Source organism: Triticum urartu, chromosome 2A, assembly GCF_056163025.1.
Source record: "Triticum urartu cultivar PI428250 chromosome 2A, HENAU_Tu73, whole genome shotgun sequence".
In the NCBI taxonomy this organism is placed as follows: domain Eukaryota; kingdom Viridiplantae; phylum Streptophyta; class Magnoliopsida; order Poales; family Poaceae; genus Triticum; species Triticum urartu.
In genome coordinates this window covers 349,141,648-349,167,267 of record NC_141874.1, presented here as the reverse complement: position 1 = coordinate 349,167,267, position 25,620 = coordinate 349,141,648, and the positions used below count along the sequence as shown (strand labels likewise).

At 49.7% G+C, this 25,620-nt stretch overlaps 1 protein-coding gene across 1 annotated transcript in view; it reads right to left on the bottom strand.

The window, feature by feature from the left end:
* The window catches only part of LOC125537071 (calcium-dependent lipid-binding protein), a 37,738-nt gene extending 15,072 nt beyond the window's left edge, over nucleotides 1-22,666 (bottom strand). The window contains 9 exon segments of the mRNA XM_087543859.1: nucleotides 12,410-12,635; nucleotides 14,642-14,724; nucleotides 14,807-14,883; nucleotides 15,606-15,708; nucleotides 15,796-15,914; nucleotides 19,531-19,651; nucleotides 20,412-20,462; nucleotides 22,052-22,153; nucleotides 22,297-22,666. Of these exon segments, the coding sequence (XP_087399985.1) occupies nucleotides 12,410-12,635; nucleotides 14,642-14,724; nucleotides 14,807-14,883; nucleotides 15,606-15,708; nucleotides 15,796-15,914; nucleotides 19,531-19,651; nucleotides 20,412-20,462; nucleotides 22,052-22,153; nucleotides 22,297-22,401 (987 nt within the window). The 5' untranslated portion in view covers nucleotides 22,402-22,666.
* Nucleotides 22,667-25,620: the final 2,954 nt, after the last annotated feature.

The following is a 25,620-nucleotide window of genomic DNA, read 5'->3' as shown; positions in this document are numbered from 1 at the left end:
ATCATCATCCTTGCTATAGATCAAGATGTCATCGAAATAGACCACAAAAAAGTGGAATAAGAAGGGTCTAAGGACTTGATTCATTAAGTGCATAAAGGTACTTGGTGCATTTGAGAGTCCAAATGGCATGGCTAGCCATTCAAACAACCCTTCCTTTGTCTTGAAGGTGGTCTTCCATTCATCCCCGGGTCTTATATGGATTTGATGATATCCACTTCTTAAATCTAGCTTTGTGAACACTCTTGCTCCACTAAGTTGATCCAACATATCATCCAGACGGGGAATCGGGAATCTATATCTTACGGTGATCTTGTTAATGGCTCTACTGTCTGTACACATGCACCAAGATCCATCTGTCTTTGGCGCGAGCAGGGCTGGTACAACACATGGGCTAATGCTTTCTCGAATGTGCCCCTTTTGCAGCAATTCCTCCACTTTCTCCTTCAATATATCATGCTCTTTTGGGCTCATTCGATAGTGTGGAAGATTAGGAAGACTTGCTCCCGGAATTAAGTCAATTCTATGTTGAATTCCTCTCATCGGTGGCAAGCCTTGTGGCTCACCAAGTATGTTCTGAAATTCTGCCAATAAACCACATACCTTTGCTGGAATTTCAACAATCAGGTGCTCTTCTCCCTTTACAACAAGTGCAGCACACAAATCTGCCTCCTTCAAGTCTTCCATAAACTCATAAGAGGTATGGGAGATAGTTAACATAGGTTTCCCCTCCTCCTTAGAGGTATTACCTTCGGTTTTGTTTGGTAAGATAATGATCTTTCTCTTGTTCCAAATGAAAGAGTAAGAGTTCTCCTTGCCCTTGTGTGTAGTATCCACATCAAATTGCCAAGGTCTCCCACTACGTCACACAACACATTTGAGCGATAATGCTTGCCCAAGGAAAGTGGCTGGTTGCATTGTTTGGTGATCCTCATATTCACTTCTTTCTTGATCCACCCAATAGTGTAGGGGTTTGGATGATCATGAGTATCAAGCTTTAAATGGCTCACCAACTTATGGGAGATAAGATTCTCGCAGCCGCAACTATCAATCACTAACTTGCATACCTTGCCATTCACTGTGCATTTGCTCTCAAATATTTTCTTCCTTTGTGTGTCGTCAGGTTGTGGTGTGGAACATAGGAGACGCTGAATCACACATACCACCTCTTCACCTTCTTCTTGACAAACCTCTTGTCCCTCTACATCTTCAGATTCGTATTCTTCCTCATCGCCTTCACCATCATGGATAGTTGTGTTAACAAATTTCCTTAGTGGGCAGCCGTTGGATATCTTCACCACATTTATAGCATTTTGGGCCTTCATTAAACTTGCCCTTGCCTCTAGTTTGCTTCTGGATGGGTTGTTTTGCCTTTGGTGGAGCCGTCTTTTCTTCCACTCTATTAGGCTGACTCCTAGACGAGCCTTCGGTATGAGGATATGGAGGATATGAAGCTTTAGTTGCCTTTCTTGTCCTCACAAACCTCTCGGCCTTTAGAGCTTGTGCTTGATCAATGGGCCAGATTTATTGCATCATCAATCGATCTTGAATAGTATCACTGAGACCATTGATGTACCTTGCAACTTGTTGATCTTCAGTTTCAGCAAGGTTGCACCTCACTTGTAGCCTTAGAAACTCCTCCGTGTAATCTGAAACAGTCCTATTTCCTTGAGCACAATTTTGAAATTGGATAAATAAGATCTGGTCATAATCAGCAGGCAAAAATCTTCCTTTTAAGAAACTTTTCATTTGCCGCCAAGTTCTCGTACGAGGTTCTCCTCTCAGCCTGCGCTCCTCTTGAACGTGATACCACCATGCACCGGCTCCTTTCAGCTTGTATGCGACCAAAGAAACTCTACGATCTTCCGGAACCTCCATGACCTTAAAACTTGAGATCTCAGCTTTCACTTTGTATGTATCTCTTGCATATGTAGGGTTGGGTGCTCTCCGATATGCGTAAAGATTTGGTTCTTCAAAGGCATCATCATATTCTTCACCTTCAAAAGCTTCAACATAAATTGGCCTTCTTGAAGCACGTTGAACATGTTGTTGTGGCGGTCTTGCTCCAAGATTACCTCTCCTTCTTCCTTGATGAACATCTTCCTCTTCTTTAGATGAATCTCCTTCATTGGTAGCAGGGGGGACACCCTTTCTTATCATCTCAACCAGCTGGTCAAATCTCCTATTAAGATCTTCACGCAGCTCTTTGATTTGTTGTTCAGCAGCATCCATCATCTTCTCCAATTGCTCCATTGCTTGCTCCAACTTGCTCTCGAAGAGGACAGCAAGAACGATTATGGGTCAATGAGGCTCTGATACCACCTGAAGCAGCACAAAGGTTATGGAGGAGCAACTCCACCTTGCTGCTACAATGTGTACAGCACAAGTGTTGAAGGAACAACTTTAACGTGTTGCGCTAGATATCGCCCTAGAGGCGAATCTAGGCTGATAGGGCAGCAAGAGTTTAATCCAGAACTCCTAGGGCACAAGATCTACTTCAAGATCTTAGATAAGAACAACAAGTTCTATTATAGGTAGGGGCACCTAGTCCAGTTACAAAGTAGAGGTGAGGACCTCTATTTATAGGGCTTTGGGAAGTCTTCACATACTTCTACTTATAGCTGGAATACTCTAGAAACATTATTTAAGGTTCACCATTCTACTCATAGCTACTAACAACTAGAAGACTCTGGAAAACAGTAGATAGGATAAAGAAAAAAAAGAAATACTAGACCACAACAGAAGTATCTAGAAATAGCACAACAGATTTGACATATGATTATATTTTCATGTTCCTCATCTATTATTCCTCATTAGAAGGTCTCCAACAACATCACGAAGTACGAAAGTTTGATCGCCGGCCTCAAGGTTGCGGCGGCCTTGGGAGTGAAGCGCCTCACCATCAAGGGCGACTCTCAGCTCCTCGTCAACTTCTCCAACAAGGTGTACGAGCCAAAGAACGAGCACATGGAGGCGTACCTTGCGGAGGTATGCAAAATGAAGAAGCAATTCTTGGGCGTAGAACTGCAGCATGTGCCCCGCGGTACAAACATGGACGTTGATGATATCGCCAAGAGGGCGTCAAGGCATTAGCCTTAGGAGCCTGGCGTCTTCGAGGAGCGGCTCTTTAAGCCTTCAGCGCCCCCCCCCCCCCCCCGGCTGCGGAGCCTACACCGTCGCAGGAGGAGCACCCCCCGGCACCGACCTCAAGAGCTCCCGTTTGTGGCCCGACCTCAGGAGCACGCCTGCTCCTTGCGCTTGAACCCCAGCAGGGGTGTTGGACTGAAGAATTCAAGGCATACCTGCTGCAAGGGACTCTGCCGGAGAAGGAGGACGCTGAGCGCGTAGCTCGGTAGGCTACTACTTACTGCATCCGGAAAGGTGAGCTATACCGAAAACGACCAAATGATGTTATCTTACGATGTATCTCTAGGGAGTAGGGGAATGAACTGCTAGCTGACATACACGACGGAGACTGCGGGCATCATTCGTCGTCACGCACCTTGGTGGGCAAGGCGTTCCGTAGCGAATTCTACTGGCCCACGGCACTCAGCAACGCAACCAAGCTGGTGAGATCCTGCGAGGCTTGCCAGTTCCATGCCAAGCAAATCCACCAACCAGCTCAGAGCCTCCAGACCATCCCACTCTCGTGGTCATTTGCGGTCTGGGGGCTGGATATCCTGGGTTCATTCCCTCGAGCACCCGGGGGCTACCGCTACCTCTACGTCGCCATCGACAAATTCATCAAGTGGGCGAAGGTGGAAGCTGTCCGCACCATCCCAGCCGGCTCCGCAGTCAAGTTCATCAAGGGCCTCGTGAGCCGGTTCGGAATCCCTAATCGCATCATCACCGACAACGGCTCGCAGTTCACTAGCAATCTCTTCAAAACATATTGTGCTAACCTTGGAATGCAGATATGCTACGCCTCGGTGGCGCACCCTAGAAACAAGGCCAGGCCGAGCGCGCTAACGCGGAGGTCCTGAGGGGCCTCAAGACAAGGACCTTCAAAAAAAAGCTTGAGGCCTGCGGCAGGGGCTGGTACAACGAACTCCAGTCCATGCTGTGGTCCATCCGCGCCACCGCCACCAAGTCAACAGGCGAGACTCCGTTCTTCCTCGTCTACGGAGCCGAAGCGGTTCTCCACGAGGTCAGGCATCGCTTCGCACGGGTCCTGGCGTTCGACGAGGCATGTCAGGACGCCATGCGGAGGATGGACCTCGTGCTGGGAGAGGAACACCGCCACCAAGCCTCGCTCCGTGCGGCGAGGTACCAGCAGGCGCTGCGGCGGTATCACTGCCGCAGCGTCCGCTCCAGGACGCTCGAGATGGGCAATCTCGTCCTGAGGCGGGTGCTCTCCAAGGAAGGGCTGCATAAGCTCTCATCCATGTGGGAGGGCCCGTTTAGGATTGCCCGCGTCTTCAGCCTGGCGTTGTGCGCCTGGAGACGCGGGACGAGATCCCCATCCAGAACGCCTTGAACATCCAGCACCTCCGGAAGTTCTACCCATGAAGCAAGGCCCGGTGCCTGTGAAGGTCTCCGCTCGAAACACTCTCACGTAATAATGAATGGGGGCTGTACACGCCCCGGAGTCTCCGAAGTGCTGCCCTCGGGCCTCGGGGGCTCCCTCCCACGTCCTAGTGGCAGCACTTAGCTCCGTGCTGGTGAGAAGACTAGACTAAGTGCCGAACGCGGATGTTCATTTGCATTCTGTAGTTGGCTTACAACCTTTTAATGAAATTTGAAGTTCTGGCGTTTCTCGATTGTTCGGTTGAGTCCTTTCTTTTCTCTACTTCTTTGTCTGGTTCTTTGTTTCGCGCCAGGGAGGATGGCAGTTGCCCGACGCTCTCCCTCGTGTGTCTCGCGTGGGGGCTGGGCAGGTGTGTGCGTGCGATGGGCTAGCCTAAGCCACGGACGCACCTCGCCATAGCCCTGTCGCTCCAGAGCTTCGGCTCCCCTGACCTTCGCGAGGCATCCTCAACTGAGCTCGCGATTGGCGCACCCCTCTAGGTTTGTGCCCCACGAGTACCGCGACGTGGTGTGCTAGGCCATGATTAGCCCATGCCTGAGGCCTCGCACAGGGAAGGATAAAGCACCCGACGAACGTCCTAACAAATTCCACAGCTTTGTGACGCCTTCCGAGGTTAACGACACCCGAACCAGCAGCAAGGAGGGCTCACCAGGGGCCGGAGGGCGCGCCCTCACGAGACAGGAAACTACCACGAGCGCATCCAGCTAAGTTATCCCGCTATGTCTACATGAAGCACGAATGCCATAATACAACACAGGAACAATAAACGTAACACAAATGGCATGAAAATTACGGTTCATTACACGCCCACGCAGGGCCCCATACTTGTTTCTTGGAATGCAGGAAGGAAAAGGACGAGCAAAAGCGGCACGCGCATCCGCGGCGGCTCCCGAAGCCCCCCTCCCTCCCCCCCCCCCCCGACTCAGCCGGAGTCCTCCTCGCGCTTCACCGGAGCGCGACGGCGGGACGACCCACCACCGTCCTCATAGCGAGCCCGGCGACGTGACGGCTGGTCGTAGCCACCGCTGCTGGAGCTTTCACTGGAGGAGCTGCCGCCGCCAGACGAGCCACGACCGTCGCCAAGGGCGAGCTTGCCTCCGGCGTCGTCGCGGCCATTGTTAAGGGCCCGTCGTCGCTACCGCTGTCCTCGGGGCAGCACCCTGCGCGGCGGCCATCTTCCCCAAAAACCCTCACATAGAGGGTCGCGACGCCGTCGTACTTGAATTGGAGGGTGCACCTCCTGGTCAAGCCGCGCGCGCGGGCGAATGTCTGCCAGCCATGAGCCAGGACCGCGTTGTCCGCGAAGACCTCCACCACGGCCCACGAGGCCTTGCTACAGCAACCGTCAGCTTGCAACCAGAAACCGTCAAGACCTGCGGTCGGCAGCTTGCCGGTAAAGGAGCGCGGGAGCTGGAGCCAAGTGCCGGACGGCTACTCCGACCACACGACGAACTCCGGGAGCACCTCTGCCGAATGGAAGCGCGGCCGAGGAGGCCGGGCGACCACGGTGCGCCTCCCCTCGGCGCAAGGGCTGCTCCGCCTAGAGCGGCCTCCGCCGCGGGAGGGGGCACCGCTGCAGCCACCGAGGGGCCACAGCAGGGTTCACAACGTGCTTGCGGGGGCGGCCACGCCCCGTCTTGGGCGGTGGTGAGCCAGGCCCCTCCCGGCGTGCCTTCCTTTTCTTCGCAGCCGAGAACCTCTTCGTCGGCGCCATGGGCGTCACAGCGAGAAGGCGAAGCAAAGAAGAAGCAAGCGGAGTAGGGAAGAAGATGAGCAACGGGGGCTCCGCCCCTCTCATTTATAGCCTCAGGGAGGCCAACTGCCGGCCTCCACGATCACAGGTAATGATGATCTTTCTTCTGCGTGCAGCAGGGTCTCGTCAAGTCGAACGGTTGCCGAGGCAGCGTGGGGAAGCGGAGGCGCCCACGTCCCGTCAATCGTCACACGTCAATCAGGACCGCAGGCGGTTGGGGCCCGCGGTGCTCCGCACTTGCCCTTTGGCCTTGCCTCGAAACCAAGCTCGAGCGTGCCTTGGGCCCGGGGGCTACTGTCGGCATTCTAGGACCAAGGGTGCCCAGACTTGCCTGCCTGCGGGCTTGAGCGTGGCTCCACCGATGGCCTGATACGGCCCATCTTCAGCAGCAGCAGCTCAAGACCCTTGCGAGGGGCCAAGCCTCGCGAGGCGGACGACGCCAAGACCTTCCTGGGCAGCCTCACTAGGCTGGCTCCCGAGGAGCGGAAATCTCTATGCAAGGGGCACCTCGCGAGGTTCACGTGACGTGAGCCATGACGACCAAGGCCAGGCAGGCGCCAGCGGGCGCAGTGTATCAGTTTCCTCTTTCGTGCTAAAGAGGCAGGCACAGGCGAGGAGTCCCAGGCATCAGGCAAATGTTTTAATATCGGTGCAACAAGACCAAGACCAGCAGGACGGTGGGACGAAGGTCACCACGGAGCCCACTGCAGCGTCACCACCAGAGCCTTTGGCAGGCGAAAACCACCTTTTGTCAGGATAGCTTGTACTAGTTGTCCCCCTTCAAACTTGACCGATGTGGGATCCCTTCCCGCCTAAAACATTTGGGAAGAGGACCAGGGCCTCTATAAATAGGACTAGCCACCACCATAGGGAGGGGGGACTCATCTTGGATCAGATCCATTCCATCCTCACATCTATCGGCTCGCCAAGCTCAAGAACACCTCTCCTCCTGAGGCTGTTCGTCCATTGTACTAGTTCATCCATAGCCCGTGAGGCAATCCACCAACACCACACTAGAGTAGGGTATTACACCGCAAGGTGGCCCGAACCAGTATAAACCCTTGTGTCTCTTGTTCCTTGGGTTCATCGAGCTAGGCCGTGAGATCGTTGAGCGAGCGAACTAGAGAGAGTGTGTTCTTCGTGCGCACCCCAGAGTTCGAACCTCAAGGGTTAGCCGGAACCCGCAATCCAACATTCACCATGCGACGTTCCAGGATGATGGCGATCAGAGCTAGCGGTGTGGTTGTCAGGTTTCAAATCTTGGGCAGAACAAAGAAGACCAATGAGTAGTTGGGGGTGAACGGCTTGAGCTGCGAGCCATGGAAGACGGGGTGGATCCTGTTGTCTTGCAGGAGCTCCAGCTTGTAGGCAAGGGCGCCGACGCACTCGATGGCAGTGAAGGGGCCAAAGTACTTGTACGCGAGCTTGCAGCAGGGCTTGCTAGCGACAGAGACTTGGAACTACAACTAGAGCTTGAGGAGGACTTGCTCGCCAACGTCAAAAATGCGCTCAGTGGGATGTCGATCAGCCTGCTTCTTGAAACGGTCCTGGGCACGCTCAAGCTAGGTGCGCAGCATCTCAGTGTGTGTGGCCCAGTCCAGGTCACCGCTCGCCGTGCCGGTGGGCAGCTGGTCGCTGAAGGAGAGTAGGCCGCGCAAATTCGGCTCCTTGCCATAGAGAACTTTGAACGGTGAGCATTTGAGCGAATAGTAGTGAATCAACTTGTAGCAAGACTCCGTTGCGGAGAGCCATTTGCGCCAGTGCTTAGGTCAATCTTGGATGGTGCATCGTAGGTACATTTCAAGGCATTGGTTAATGCGCTCGCTCTGGCCATCGATTTGAGGATTGTATGTCGTTGAGTACAGGAGCTTTGTGATGGCGGCGATGAGGTGCTCGCGCCACATGGCACTCATGAACACCTTGTCACGATCAGAGACGATGGAGTGTGGTACTCCATGGAGCTTGATGATCGAATCCCGGAAGGCCCGAGCCACTTGCGCCGCGTTGAAGGGGTGGCGCAATGGCACAAAGTGGGCGAACTTGGTGAGCCGGTCGACGATGACCATGATTGCGCCGTAGCCCCCTGACTTGGGCGGACCATCGATGAAGTCCTTGGTCAGATCGTGCCATGGCTCGATAAGAATTGGCAACGACTGAAGCTTGCCCGCTGGGTGATGATGGTCATGCTTGGCCTTCTAGCAGATGAGGCACCGACGATCAAAGTCCTCGACCACGCGCTTGAGGCCAGGCCAGGTGAAGAGTTTGCGCACCTGCTGGTAGGTCGTCGCGATGCCGGACTGGCCTCCCACGACACTTTCATAGAGCGCCGAAATGAGCTTGGTTGGAGAGCTGTGTTGGCGCCGATCCAGAGCCGGTCACCTTGGCGAAGGAACATGCGGCCTTGGTCGTCAGGGCTTTGGATCGCCAGCTGGGCGAGGAGCTCTTGTGTGTCGCGTCTGTTTCTCATAGGAGTTGTCTACCTCCTGTAGCCACTGTGATTGGCAGATGGAGACCGCGTCGAGCGCGAGCTGGTGCCCCATGTGCGCAGCGCATTGGCTGCCCCATTGTCCGTGCCCTTCTTTTACCGAAATGTGAACTAAAGGCCGACAGGTTTTGACATTGCCTTGCGTCGGAGCTCTGTGTCCAACTGTTGGTCGCCTAGGGCACACGTGCTCTTGTGTTGGTGGCGATTTCAAATGGCCTGTGCTAGAGATAGGCTCGCCATTTTTTCACGGCAAGAAATTCGTTTACGTAGGTCAATAGCTTCCGGTTCTGATGCCCAATGCCTTGCTCATGTAAGCCACAGGGTGACCGTCCTGCACGAGCACCACGCCCATGCCCGTGTCACAGGCGTCCGTCTAGATGGCAAACGGCCGGGAGAAGTCCGACAGAGGGAGCATGGGCGTCCGAGCCGTGGCTTGCTTAAGGAGATCGAACGTCTCCTGGGTTCGCTCGTCCCAATTGAAGCCCTTCTTGGTCAGGAGGTGAGTAAGGACACCATAGCTGGGGACGAATTTCCGATAGTACTCGGTGAGCCCGAGTAATCCCGAAGCTCCGTGGCGGTGGTTGGTGTTGAAGTGTATGTGTGGATTGCCTAGCCCTTTCCATCAGTTTGGGCTTTTGGTTGTGTTGGCTAGTGTATGAAGCTTAACATGGTATCAGAGCCTAAGGTCTTGAGTTCAAATCATGGCTTCCGCAATTTATCCAAAATTTGTGGTTCCCCCCTTTGTGTCCACATATAGGCCTCCTGAGCCATACCTCTGTGTCTATCCACGTGTTGACTTTCCACGTCACACGTGAGAGGGGGTGTTGAAGTGTATATGTGGATTGCCTAGCCCTTTCCATCAGTTCAGGCTTTTGGTTGTGTTGGCTAGTGTATGAAGCTTAACATGGTATCAGAGCCTAAGGTCTTGAGTTCAAATCATGGCTTCCGCAATTTATCCAAAATTTGCGGTTTCCCCCTTTGTGTCCACATATAGGCCTCCCGAGCCATACCTCTATGTCTATCCACGTGTTGACTTTCCGCGTCACACGTGAGAGGGGGTGTTGAAGTGTATATGTGGATTGCCTAGCCCTTTCCATCAGTTTGGGTTGTTGGTTGCGTTGACTAGTGCATTAAGCTTAACAGTTGGTACGGGCCAGGCATGCATTGCATTGGTCTTGCTGGCGTCGGTGGCGACTCCATCCTTGGAGATCACATGCACAAGTAGTCGATACTCCGCTGCACAAAAGAGCACTTGAGGCCTTGACGTACAGTTCGTGCTGACAAAGAATGGAGAGCACCATGCTCAAGTATTGCTCATGCTCCTGCAGGTCAGTGTTGAAGACGAGAATGTCGTCGACAAATATGATGACAAACTTACAAATAAACTTGGCAAAGGCCAGTGCTGAAGACGAGGATGTTGTCGAGAAATATGATGACAAGCTTACAGATAAACTTGGCGAAGATGGTGTTCATGAAGCATTGGAACATCGCCGACGCGTTGGTGAGGCCGAAGGGCATCACCCAAAAGTGGAAATGGCCATGATGGGTTTTGAAAGTCGTCTTCTCCTTGTCCTCGACACGCATGCGAATTTGGTGGTAGCCCGCACGGAGGGGTCTACCTAGGAAACATAAGATGCACCCGCGGGCTCGTCGTGGAGTTCTTCGATGACCAGAAGAGGAAATTTGTTCTTGACAGTGATCTTGTTGAGGCGGCGAAAGTCGATGCAGAACCTCCAACTACCGTCTTTCTTCTTGACCAGCAGAACAAGAGCGGCGTACGGGCTCATACTGTGCACGATCACGCCAAACTGGAGCAAGTCTTGAACTTGCTTCGCGATCTCTTCCTTTTGAGGAGGCAAGTATCGGTAGGGTCCAGTGTTGATTGGTGGTATAGAGCGGCGGCACGTGAGCCGTGGCTGGCGGTGTAACCGTCAGATCAGTGATGGTTGTGGCGCCGGGTGGGCGACATGGCACCCGCAGTTGCTGCTGCTGCAGAATCGAGCTCGTGACATCCACTTGGGTGAGGTTGATCTGTTTGGCGAGATTTTTGAGCTCGTGAGAATCCTACTTGTTGTAAGCGAGCTGAGCCTCAACGCGTTGGTCAGCGGTGGTTTGATTCGCGTGGAGGGATGGATGACGGTTTCGAGCAGCTTCTTCAACTGGTCAGTGGTTTCCGCCATGGTCGAGAGGACGTGGTGGGTCTGAGCGAACGGTTTGGATGGGGGTGTTGTCGTCTCGCTCCGAACCAGATCGAACCCCATGCAGGATTTCAAGCGATTCACCGAGATGAACCACACTTAACACGGTGGATGTTACCGACTGGTCAAGACAATTTGACAGCGGCGGCGGCGATCAGAGGAGGTAGAAGAAAAAGAATTGGAAGGCTATGTAATGCCTGATGGATTGGGGATCGAGAGGAGGGGACTAGGTGAGAAGAGAGAGGGACCAAGTGAGGAAGCACGAGAGGGTAAGAGCGAGTAGCCGCAACTTTCTTACTGATAAAACCCTAACTGTGGTTTCACGCACGCTTAAGTAGCTACATGCCCTTGGGCCCTCGCAGGATTACATGGCCCATGGCCCAACTCGTGCGCTGCACTAGCCAATGAGTCCAATGTAGGTTCAGTTTTAGAGACCTGAACTGCAGACGTAGCAGGACGCTCCCCGGTGGCATGCACCGCGACGGTGAGGGTTCAATCCTTTCGTCTTGGATGGACAACAGGCTCATCCACCTGCGCCTCCCACCTCATCACCCCCAAAGCTTGTGACCCGAGGCAGCTAATGTTGCTACGGGGGGCACGCGTGGAGGTCAAATGGTAAGGCAGCGCACGCAACCAACAGCCTGAGCTCGCCGGACAGGCTGCTACTCGTTCAACAAGCTTGTGGTGCTCAATGAGAATGGCAGAAGCGGAGAGATTACTCAGTCCTCACTCGTGTTCCTCCAAGGTTCGCTGGAGCTCATCTATATTGTTCACTCAGAAATCTATTTGTCATTGATGCCATGCATGTGTATAACTGTATATCATATTAAATGTTGATCTAAGCCTAATTCAAAGCATATGAAAAAGGTAGGCGTGTCAAATAAATTTCTCCTAGAGGATTAATAACAACTCTTGAATAAGCGGGTGTGGCATATGATGACATATGAGACATGAGGCTCATTGCTGTTATACAACGCTCAACTTGCCATTATAATGTGTAAATCCAATCAGTTCTCTGTGTAAAATAATTAACTTGGTACCAAGAGAGTTGAGGTGTGTGTAAAATCATAATATAGTTTGTACCATATCTGGCGAAGCAGCATAACTAAGTTAGCTGTGATGGGAGGAAATAAACTAATAATTGTCAATGTTATTACTGACCAAGTTGCCCTTCATGTAAGTCTTTAAAACACTCAATATTTGGGTGTAAAAATATTGCATTAATATTATTTTGTTGCCCGTAGCAAAGCACAGGCATTTAGCTAGTGAACATCTTAATCCTGTTGCACTTGAGAGGGGCCGTCCTGTGCCAAATAGCATCAGCCACGCGTTGCATTCGCGAAATACATATTGTAAACAGATTTGGTTGAGAACGACCCATTATTTTCCTGGGAAATACAATGCAGTCGCATCTTCAAAGGATGAGGGGAGGGACAACGTAGAATTACCTCAAAAATGACAGATTGGGTTTCCTTGTCTTCAACAATCAGTTCAAATGTTTCATTCCATTCAGGATTTAGGTTGTCATCTATGACTTTTGTTTTGACCTTGAACATGGGACGCACATACAGGGTCACGTAGGGATCAGATTTACCAATCAACTCCTTGTTCTTCAGAGATGTTGCTTTTACTACAGTAACAGAAAGTTTTCCCTCAGGTTTAAGCTCCAGCTCACTGCAGAGAAAGTAAGTACAACAGTGGAAAATCAAAGAGTTAAAACTCAGTAAATGCCAACAGGATCTTAGACGTATACAAGGAAAGCTTCAAAAGAAATATGCGCAAAGGAGAACAATCAGAAATCCTTATAAGCTAGTCAAAGAAATCAAACCAAGAAATTATGTACTTGTGTCGCAATGTGTGTGCATAAAATGTTTTGCCGTATGAAATACATGTTGGATTGTGCAAAGAATATCTAGAGATGAAGAACAGCAAAGGCATTTCTGGGCACCAGGCAGCCCAGGTCATGGCTCGGGACGTAGAAACAATTCCTTGCCTATATTTTAGATGATACCACGTTTGGCCCTGGGCGCAGCCCATTACCTTGCCTTCTGGCTGGGCCTTCAGCAGTCAGTCCGGGGTGTCCACAATTCCTGGCTACGCCGTTGAAGAACAGTACTTAGTGTCTATTACAGGGGGTGCATTTGAATGAGAACGCTAGATGAAATGATGCTCCGAAATAAAATTTTAAGAACTTCATGGCTGTTGCCCAATCAAACTTACTGGATGGTAGCATGCTAATATATGGCCACACACACTGGATCGACTGGATAACAAAACTCTTGAGCACATCGGCCATAGTTGCCAACTGTTGAATCGGGACAGAGATGGCGGCTTGCACGCCTGTCACCACTTTGGCAATGGCGTCCTGCTTGAGATGGATAGCATGGACATCCTTGCGCAGATCCTCCATGTCACCTTTAAGTTCTGTCGTGTCTTCTCGATTTTGCAACACATCGCCGTTCATAGCAAGAAAATTAGGTATGTCACCTTCATCCACGCACATCTTCGCGCGCCCCATCCTGATCCCGGAGTGTCAGAGGAATTTTACAACCGGTTGCAGAAACCCGATCTGAAGCTCTGGACCCTTCGGGCACCGATGAATCTCGCCGTCACTGTGCAACACCACCCGCTGTAGGACCAGGGATTTTAGCACCGAAATGATGTGTTCCGGCAACCAGTCCTGCACCACGAGCTGTTGCTGAATGGGTCTACCGCCGCCAGCGCCGCCAACACCACCGCAAGAGAGGGTGTGGAAGGTGGGAAATTACTTGCCTCACGCAGAACACTACGCCACCGAGGAGCCACCAGGCTCATGATACCAATTGTCACGCGCCATAACTAGATCGAGGTCGACTTGGGGGAAAGCTAGGGTTCGTAACTTGAGCACGAGAGTATAAGCATCAAATGTTATATGCTATATTAGCTGTAAAGTGTTTGGTAGAAAGAATTCTCAGAAATGGCATACGGTTACAAAGGAGAGGGCTGGCTTAAGAAGCTCAGCTGGCAAGGGAGGAAAGTAAATAGTGACGACAAGGTGAAACGATACAGTAAAGGTAAATAACGATTCGGTAGATGCGAGCAGGGCGAGCCATCGGATCTTATCGCGTTCTTCAATCCTAGCCGTCCACTTGCTGAAGATTAGAACACCCAGAACTGAATGTCTTGCAGCCTGACACCCTCCGCCCCCCTTCAACTGTGAGGCTTAACCCGGAAGCTGCCTCTGGAGGCGGCAAGGAGAGGAGATGAGGAGGGGGCGGCGGCTGCCATCTAGGGTTTGCCCCCCAGCCCCAGGTCACCTGGAGGGGAGGGGGGGGGGGGGGAGGGGGGCTAATAGCTGGAAGCTAATATATCAAATATTTCTACAGTTCCACATCCCAGGCTATTGTCTCATCTTTGTCCTAAGATCCCTCCCTCATTCAGAGGTACAGGGGTCTCTGTCTGGCTCACCTCTGTCTTATCTTTCTCCAACCATGGTTCATAACAGAACTAAGGTTCATACGAGACATACCACTGCAAAACTACCTGCCTATAAATATGTCACCTCCCACTGCAAAGCAGTTAGTTTTACACAACCTTGCAGTCGCAATTTCATCCACATGATTTTCCAGTGGCACACACACAGTGTAGCTGGGGAGCAGGGATCCATTGACCTTCGCAGCAGTGAAATGAAGAAAACTCACCTTGTGTCAACATTGACGCCAAGTGGAACAACAAGCCTGTGTGGCCACTGGAGCATGTCATTGACAATTGAATTGACAGTATCCTAATTGAACGAAGAAGAATCAGCTCTAACATAATCTGTTAGTAGAATCTCGATGTTCAAAAAAAAATTCAAATCATCTTACATCAATCATATCAGAAAGTCCTGGAATAGCAGTCAGACTACCCCCAACAGCCTTCAATGTGTACTGTATTTTAGGCTCTGGCTGAAGCACAAAGAAACCCAATAAACGATTATACAGGAAATGCGCATCTTTGATAATGCAAAAGGTTCCATGCATCAGGAATGCCATTTATAACTTTTCTTGTGAAATGTTGTCGACACAAATATTACATCTAAAAACCTTTCAACTATAGCAGGAGCTTCATAGCATGAATCTTCGTTACCAAATTGTCTCATGGAAATGCCACCAGGATCAACACATCAGACTGGTGGTACCAAAGTTGCCATATAAAAAAACTGGCAGTGTCTAAACTGCTACCATGATATACTGCAAGAAATAGGTTCTCTTTGTGGGTTAAATGTTTTTTTTTACCAGGGTGGGTCAAATGTTAAAGCCTTCCCAGGTTAAACTATGTTTTGGATCCATTCTGAGGTAAGCACTGGGACTATTGCTGCAGGGGAAACAAACTACTACCAATAAGTGCAAGGAAATGAAGCAAATAAATCTTCTCCAAGAAATTCCAATTTTATGTCATCTTAATTACGAAGCAGTCCACAGTTAATAAAAGAGTAGACACTCTGCTTTTGTTGTCCAGTGTGTAAGTTGAAAACTCATCTCAGTTAACATTATACTCTTTTTCTTCCTATCTTCAATTCAAAATCAGATGTTCTCTTGTGTGAAGCTACGAATAAAAATATACTGAAGAAATTGCCAGTTTTTGTATATTTTTCTCATACAAAAACTGCTTAGTAGTAGATACATGCCTCTGCGAGGAGAGCAACGACAACAGCAGAGATGCAGGGAATCTCTTCTGATAGTTGAAATACGACACGAACAACGGTAAAGACCTGGAGATCCTTGAGCTGAGAGATGGTTCACAAAAAAGTATAATTAATAAGAACTCACTCCTACAAGGTTAACCACAGTAAAGACAGAGAAACAGTCAAAACCTGAATAGGCAGTGATGCAACTCGAGCATCAACAGCAAGGATTATGCTTGGATCACCACCCCAACGGAAATCTATATCCATTATGATTTGGCCTGGCTGAAGATTTTGGATACGGATGCCTTCACAAAAAATAACAACGCATGATATCTTTCAGTCATACTCCCTCCATTCCACAATGTAGTGCTTCCTCTATCCACGTGTTTCAACTTTGACCGTAAATTTAACTACCAAGACCGATTGCGGCGGGAGCAAAAATTATATCAGTGAATTCGTATTCGAAAGAAGTTTTCAATTATATAATTTTTTCTCCTGCCGCAGTTGGTCTCGTTGGTTAAATTTATGGTCAAAGTTGAACCTCGGGAAGCGCGGGCGCACTATATTTTGGAATGGAGGGAGTACTTATTTAGTACAGAAGCAACGAGATTAAAATTTAGCTTAGTGTGGTATGAGTAAACGTGGAACGTGAACTCATATAAATATAAACATGAAAGAAAAATAAGGTCATTAACATCACAACTGGCCGGAATCAGAGTAATAATCTCAACTGAAGAACAACTAAAAATTGCATCCCAAATGCACCAGTATCTCATACCAAGGTTTCTTAACATGGTCCCTCTTACATCCTCATTTCACATGAGAGGCAAGAGTATATAATAGATCTGAGCCGTTGCTTCCATTAAGTAGTGGGTCTGAGTAACTCTTACCTTCTTACCTCCCATGTGAAAAGAGGAGGTAAGAGGGACCATGTTAAAATTGCTTTTACCGAGGTAACATTTTTCTTTGCTGACCATAAGTTAAAACGGGTGGAACAGCATTCTTGATTCAGGGCCTAGCGCAGCAAGTATGAAGGGGGGGGGGGGGGGGGGGGGATGTTTGTTACTGAATAGGGGACAAGCATCTATCTTGCCAAGAGTGAACTCAAGAGATTGTAGAGAGGTTTGAGGTAAGAAATGCGGTTGGTATATTTTATGAGTTTAATCATTTGAGGCAAAGAGGAAGCCTACAAGAGTACAAGTTGCGCAGAATTGCCTGAATTGCAGGCTGCCTTCTTGAGGTGCAAACCTTATTACGACGACTGTTAAGTTATATACCATGCATAGATGTTAGGCAATCTCTCACCTTACCTCTCTAGCCCATTCTGTTAATATTCGGTTGTTCTGATTGACTATTCTTGCCTTGCAAGGCACCTTGTACAAGCTATACAAACATACGAGAACTGGACGCCCCAAATCCCTTCTCCTTTGCATGGTATCGGCCACAGACTGATCCTACCTCCAGCTATGCCTCTCCCGATCCAATCTCCCATGACCACCATAAACACCTCAGACGACTCAGTATGCATGTAGAAACCGTTTCGTTTGGGTGGATTTCATGCCGCCGCAGCACCCCGACTCGCTAGTGGATCTCACGCCACCGCAGCCTAGCCTCCCCCATTCCCTTTGGTTCCTCGCTGCCGCCAGAGACTGGTGCCAGAGGCAAGCCCGGGGTGCAGCCAAGGAAGGTGGCGATGGGGAGCATGTTGTGCGCTCGGGGGTAGGCTCCTGGATCAATTGGGGCACTGCTTGGCTCGGCGGGTGGTGTCTGATCTAGATCAGGACACCTCCATTCCTTCCCCTGCTCTCCGGTGTGATTCGTATGGATCTGGGTCGCAACACTTGCCGGTCCTCGATGCGAATGTTGCTGGATGTGGGGATGAGAAATCCCTCACCAGCACTGGTCAGCCGCGACGGCAGCCACACCCAAGGGCGCTGTTTTTCCTCCATGGAGACGTTCGTCAGTTCTGCTACTACCTCCATCCCATCATTTGTCTCTCAGATGAAAGCCCTAACTGCGGCGGGCAAGGACGGCGCCTTCGGAGTCGTTCCCTTCTTGAAGGCGCCGCCTTGGGAGATAGGTTGCTCGTGGACACCATTGGGTTGGCATTGGTGGCGATCTGGATCAGGAGGTGGTGCGGTGTGGCATCTACCGCGTCAGTGACGCGGTCTCGGCGGCCTGGCGCAGCGGGGTCTCGATGATGGGCGTGTGTTGATGGACGCGCGCAGGGTCGTGGCATTGTTTGGTGTCGTGGTGGCGTCGACGGCGGTTGGGCCTGGCAAGGTTAATGCATTGATCTCTCTAGAAATTGGGATGGCAGAAGATGGAGCGTGCGCATACGGTGCACGCTGAGGGTCTGCTAGAACGGTTGGTGATCTCTGCTCGCCGTGGGGCGGCTTGGTGGGGCCACCGGATTAGATGGTGCATGGTAAGGGCACATCATCAAACTAGTAGGTGTAGCGACTCTGCTAGAACGGTTGGTGATCTCTGCTCGCCGTGGGGCGGCTTGGTGGGGCCACCGGATTAGATGGTGTGTGGTAAGGGCACATCATCAAACTAGTAGGTGTAGCGACTTTGATCCCCAGGAAGGTGGTTTTGGGTTGATCCATGTATTTATTTTGTCAAACTATGTTGAATAATACAATAAAGATGGATGTGTGCGTTGCTCGATGCAGAGGCTGGGGGTTATCCTCCTTTTCAAAAACAAAAACCATGAACACCTCATTTACCATGGGTGTGCTGTCCTCGCCCGCCCGGCTCTACGCAACGACCGCGGCACTCTCCTCCGCCATGGTCCCGGCTACATCGTCGGCCTCACTCGCCGTCAATGTCCCCGACATCCTCTACCTCGAGGCCTCCACTTCTCGAAGTGGAGCATGCTCATCAACGTCCTTTTCGGCAAGTACGAGCTCACCAGTCATGTCTATGATGACACCCTGGCTGCCGAACTTCTCCAAGGTTGTATGGCCCCATCATCAAGGATGTCTTCGACATCATCATGGTGGAGAACCAACCGCCCATGAGGCATAGACGCTCACCCACGCCTTCTAAGTCGGGGCGGAGTTGTGTGTTCTCACCCAAGGCAATCTCACCATCACCGCCTAGTGTCATCTCCTTAAGTCGTTCTATGAAACACTTCTAGACGTCAGGCAACCCATGACCGACCAGACGCTCATGCAGGACTACCTATGTGGCCTCAACTCACGCTTTGCTGACGTCTCGACCCTTGTCACCGTTTAGGTTCCCTTCCCTACCTTCATGCAAACCAGGTCGCTCCTCCTGCTATGAGAGACACAGCTCCTCCACACCGGCTAGTCGGCACCACAAACAGCTCTCTACGCCAACTATGAGTATGGCGCCATTAGCGACTACAACAACGACCAGAACTCCAGCACAGAAACCACCTTAAGAAAAAGACTACCTTAAGAAAAAGACTGACAACGACAACTTATGTGGCAACGGTGGTGACCGCACCCCAGCAGCAGCAGCCGATGCAACACCGACTCGCGCATCTCCCCGGTGGGCGTTAGCCCCTAGCTCAACGATTGAGGTCAGCACAACCTCCCAAGGTATGTACACTGAGCCGTTCAGCTGACAGTCGTAGATAAGCTCACTTCCTTTTCTCCTTTCTCCCCTCATGATCTCATCTCCTCTAATCCTCCCCTCCAGATGGATCCTTCTACTCAACCTACCAACCTAAGGGCACAATTGTGGAGCCATGTTACAGTTATAGAGAAATCAGTTGTTGTTCCTAGCTTCTATACACTTTTTTGGAGAATTAAGAAAATAGTAAAACATATCCCCGTATTGGTGCTTTTCCAAAATGGTGAATTTACGTATCCGTATCAGCCCGATATTGATACACATATCTGTATCAGTGCATTCTAGATACTAGAGAATCCGAAAAACAAAAAATGAGACCTTCGATCTTTGGCGAGACATTTCCAAGAGAGAATTTGTTGAACTTCAGAGATTTTATTCCTGGAGGTCGATAATCATCTAGCAGGGGTTCAACAGATTCCTTAACAACTGCAGTTGCAGCCTAAACCAAAAGAGAAATATAGTTAGTACTTAGTAGTACACACATGGCATATAGACATTACTGTAGAATAAAAAACAGAAAAAAAAAACCTTAGGTGCACAGGAATACGGGGTTGTATTAAAACAAAGAATACAACCATTCGTCTTGATCAACACATTCATGCTATTTACCAGTGGCCAGAAGGAAACGGCTTAGGACACCATTTCACTTTGTGGAAACTATAAATATTTGAAGTATATTATTTTGACATAGTATCCATACATACAAATATGATAATTGGTGTGACCAGCACCAAAGTTGAATCTCCAAACAACATTTAATAGGCTCTTAATAGCATAGAAGGTGCTATGTTCATGACCGTGATCATCAAGTCTAGGATGCAAAGATTGAATAAAGAAGGGATACTCCAAATGCCAAAATCATTTTGTTACACTCAGTAAATCTTCGCGGTGCAGCAACAAAAGTGAGAGAAAATTTCAAGCTGTTTTGTGCTAGTAATAGGAAGTTAACAACATAATCAACATAACCAAAAAGAATATCAAACATACCCCATGAAATGCCAGGACTGGAATGCACAGAAAATTAAAGAACAACCAGTCTGTAGTTCAACAGCTTGCTGAAACAACATACACTAAGGGACCGAAATTGCTATAAAGGGACACCACATGTCCGTTACTAGCAAGCAGGATTTTCCAATTGGCAAAGTATTTTATCATTTACGTTACTCTAAATTTTCTTAAGAGCCAAAAGAAAATCTTACTTGTGAAACAAAAGGCCAAAGTTTGCTGAGATGCTTGTTCAGCCATTTCACCTGTGGGGACAAAAAATGTAGGCAGAATATCCATTGATCATGTTGAGAAATGAAGTAAGCATGAACAGTTTCTCATAAACTAGCTGCGCGTACAAAATTTACTAAGCAGAAGATGATAGAAGCTCCACCTCACAGAAATGTCCTCGTCTTTAGGCAAATACAAACCAACAATTCTTGAGCTTTAAAATATTACCCCTTCATGTAATTACTGCATGTTAGCCTATCATGGTATATTACTTTATTAAAAGTCTTTCTATTTGGGCATCATTGAGTGAGTCAGTGAGACGATCTAGCTGTCGATCCAGATACGTTTGATGTAAGATCCTTACGTTCCTTCTTTTTCTCCTCTTCTTGAGCTCCATCAAGAGATTTGATCATGTTCACTAGACGGATTTATTAGTGCCCTCATGGAGGCAGTAGCAAGGTCGGTTGTAGGCATGCAGGCAGTAGCAAGGTCGGTTGTAGGCATGGAGGCACAGCGCACCATCAGCCATGGGCGGCAAGTGATGATGGCCTAAGAAAGGAGTGGATATTAGAGTGGGCAGGGCAGCACCGGCATGTGTAGGCATTGTACGAGACGTGGTATGGTAGTGCAAGGAGGTGGTGCGGTGCGGTCAAGGTTTTTGTGCCGCGGAGTCACGTCGAGTCACGATGCCTCCAGCTCAGTGATTAGCCTGATCTTGTCAGTGATTAGTCACCATTAATCGCCTGGTCACAACCTTTTGCTGCACCGGCTCGGCGATTAGTCGGCATCTAGTGGGCGAGTAAAAAAGCTTGGGTGTGCACTCAGTCCCAGGTGGTGGGAGAGTTCTATGCAAATGCATAGAAGAGAAAGGGGGAGTGGTGAGGTGGTAGGAGGATGATGCCTCGGGGGGAGAAGATGGGCAAGGGATTGAAGAGGACTCGGAAGAGAAGGAGATCCAAAGATGCGGAAGAAGTTGAATTTGACAGGGCGCCCAAACCTTCAGTGATTCAGACATCTGACACCTTTTTCGAAAAGGAGATTGAAACTCCGGCCTCTGCATCAATGTGATACTCCCTCTGATTTGAAAAGTCAAACTTTGACCAAGTTTATAGAGAAAACTATTTGTATCTACAGTACAAAATACATAAAATATGGAACTACATGTTATGATGAATCTAATGATATATGTTTGGCATTCCATATTTGTGAGGTTTGACTTTCAAAACATCTGTATGCGCACGTTATGGAATGGAGGGAGTACATAATATCTAACAGGCTTCAATAGTAATTCATCGAGGTCATCAAACAAGAAAATCGTACCAGACCTGCCTAGGTCCACCTACACTTGCATCTCGAGATGCCTACATGTACATATAACTTAAGTGAAGAAAAAACCTTTCCAAGACAGACATTCCAAGTACTACAGTCTACCACTCGTGAATCCAGTGGTCAAGTCCGTGAATTCTAGTTTCTCTTGTATGTAGTCCCTCTGTAAAGAAATATAAGAGTGTTTAGATCACCAAAATAGTGATCTAAATGCTCTTATATTTCTTTACGGAGGGAGTAGTTAACAAACACACGACTAAAATCGCACTAAAGACAAATCAGTTGAACTAGTGCTAACCTGCTCATACTGTGGGAAGGATATCCACTCGGGGAAATTGTCGCCGCAGAGCTTCTTGAGGTCCTCCCTGCCAAGAGACCCAAGGACCTTGATATCCGCAGCCTGTAAATGTTCGCTTCACAAATAAATGAAAAGTCGCAACCGCAAAACGAGCTTCGCAGTACGCCTAGCAGTAACCGCGAGCAATCCAACTGGAGTGGCAAGAGGATTGAAGATGGCGCTGGCGCGCGTGAGACCGGCCGAACCTTGGCGACGCGCTTCCTGCTGCGCCGCTGCATCACGCGGCTCCACCCGGCCATGATCACGACGCCGACCACCAACCCCATCACCACCCCCGAGATGAACCCCATCGTCGAAGACACCTGAGAGACTTGGCCGCTCGCCCGCCGCCGGCTACCTCCTCTTCACCTGTGCTCTAGATTCGATCGAGGAATCGGGGTTTACGAGGGGTGGGGCGGGGGTGGGAGGTAATTGCGGCCGTCGGTGGTTGCTAATTAAGGATTATACGCTCGGAGCAGCGGTGAAATAAGTCAACTTGTTGGAGAGGAAATGGATCGGTTTGATTAGGACAAACGGCAACTATCGCACGGAGTGACGAGGGCCGGTCCGCCGGAGCGGAATCCGAGGCTGCCTTCGCCCCTTTAGCCTGTTTGGTTCAGTTTTTATCAATGGATTCCGCTGTCACGCAGCAGAATCTGAATCAAAAAACAAATCCAGCAGAATCCGATTTCAAAAATCCATTATCAAAATCTGAACCAAAAGCGGAAACAGCCTAGGACGTGTTTTCCAAAATCTGATTTCGCTGCGAGCCAAAATCTGAAAAAAACTGTATCAGTTGGTTTGCTTTTAGAAATCCACAGCCGAACCAAACAGGGCCAATTGTCTCCTACGACTACTCATAGTGGGAGTAAGAGCAACTCCAATGGGGCGACCCATTTCGTCTGCCCGCATCCGTTTGGGTCGACGCGGACAAAAGTGGGCCCAAGGCGTCGACCCAAACTCAAATCGTGTCCGCCTGGCGTCCGCGTCGACCCATTTCTGGCCCAAAATTGCGCTTGGTATGCGTCGGCGCGGAGGCGAAGTGGACACGCCGCGCGTCTCCTCGCCGTCCGTCGCGTCCCCACTTGGCGGTCACCCAACCGCCACCGGTCGTCTTATTTATGACGACCACCGACAGCGGGTCCACGCGTCAGCCAGTGGAAGCGTCTTTTTTTAACCACGCGTGCGGCGGGGTCGGCCTCATCCACTTCTGTCGTCCACATCTGACCCCCCCCCACCACCACCACTCCCTTTGCTTCCTCGCCGGCGACCGCAAACCCTAGCCATGGGCCTCTTCGGCAGCAACAATGGCAAGGGCAAGGGCACCCCCAGCGCCTCGTCCTCCCGTGCTCCCCTTCCCCCTCCTCCTCCAGCGGCGACGCGTTTCCGCTCTGGTCGCCAGTGCCTGCACATCCCGGTGCACCAAGCGCGGTGGCACTGGGAGTACAGGCAGCCATTGTTGTACCCCGATGTCACGCTGTCGCTCCCCGCCTCCACCCACTTGGGCGACGCGTAAGCGCTCCCCGCCTCCACTCACTTGGCCAGAGAAGGCCTATTCGTGGACGGGTCAGTACCGCGAGTGGGTGAGCGTGCCTCCCGTCCACTTCGCCGCGACGCCGGAGGAGGAGGCGATGAAGGAAATATGCCCTAGAGACAATAATAAAGTTATTATTTATTTCCTTATATCATGATAAATATTTATTATTCATGCTAGAATTGTATTAACCAAAAACATAATACATGTGTGAATACATAGACAAACAGAATGTCACTAGTATGCCTCTACTTGACTAGCTCATTAATCAAAGATGGTTAAGTTTCCTAACCATAGACATGAGTTGTCATTTGATTAACGGGATCACATCATTGGGAGAATGATGTGATTGACTTGACCCATTTCGTTAGCATAGCAATTGATCGTTTAGTTTGTTGCTATTGCTTTCCTCATGACTTATACATGTTCCTATGACTATGAAATTATGCAACTCCCGTTTACCGGAGGAACACTTTGTGTGCTACCAAACGTCACAATGTAACTGGGTGATTATAAAGGTGCTCTACAGGTGTATCCGAACGTACTTGTTGGGTTGGTGTATTTCGAGATTAGGATTTGTCACTCCGATTGTCGGAGAGGTATCTCTGGGCCCTCTCAGTAATGCACATCACTTAAGCCTTGCAAGCATTGCAACTAATGAGTTAGTTGCGGGATGATGTATTACAGAACGAGTAAAGAGACTTGCCGGTAACGAGATTGAACTAGGTATTGAGATACCGACGATCGAATCTCGGGCAAGTAACATACCGATGACAAAGGGAACAACGTGTGTTGTTATGCGGTCTGACCGATAAAGATCTTCATAGAATATGTAGGAACCAATATGAGCATCCAGGTTCCGATATTGGTTATTGACCGGAGACGTGTCTCGGTCATGTCTACATAGTTCTCGAACCCGTGGGGTCTGCACGCTTAACGCTACGATGACAGTTATATTATGAGTTTTATGTTTTGATGTACCGAAGGTTGTTCGGAGTCCCGGATATGATCACGGACATGACGAGGAGTCTCAAAATGGTCGAGACATGAAGATTGATATATTGGAAGCCTATGTTTGAATATCGGAAGTGTTCCGGGTGAAATCGGAATTTTACCGGAGTACCGGGAGGTTACCGGAAGCCCCCGGGGGCTTAATGGGCCTTAGTGGAAAAGGAGGGAAGCCAAGGAAGTGTGGGGCGCGCCCCCCCCAAGGCCCAAACCGAATTGGTTTAGGGCAAGGGGGCCGGCCCCCCTCTTTCCTTCTTCCCCCCTCCCAAGTCCTAATCCAACTAGGAAAGGGAAGGGAGTCCTACTCCCAGTGGGAGTAGGACTCCTCCTGGCGCGCTGATGTCTACTACACAACCTTCTTCTTGTAGACGTTGTTGGGCCTGCAAGTGCACAGGTTTGTAGGACAGTAGCAAGTTTCCCTCAAGTAGATGACCTAAGATTTATCAATCCGCGAGAGGCGTAGGAGGAAGATGGTCTCTCTCAAACAACCCTGCAACCAAATAACAAAAAGTCTCTTGTGTCCCCAACACACCCAATACAACGGTAAATTGTATAGGTGCACTAGTTCGGCGAAGAGATGGTGATACAAGTGCAATATGGATGGTAGATATGGGTTTTTGTAATCTGAAAATATAAAAACAGCAAGTTAGCGAGCGGTAAAAGTGAGCGTAAACGGTATTTCAATGATAGGAAACAAGGCCTAGGGTTCATACTTTCACTAGTGTAAGTTCTCTCAACAATAATAACATAGATAGATCATATGACAAGCCCTCAACATGCGACAAAGAGTCACTCCAAAGCCACTAATAGCGGAGAACAAACGTAGAGATTATGGTCGGGTACGAAACCACCACAAAGCTATTCTTTCGGATCAATCTATAAAAGAGTTCGTACTGGAATAACACCTTAAGATACAAATCAACCAAAACCCTAATGTCACCTAGATACTCCATTGTCACCTCAAGTATCCGTGGGCATGATTATACGA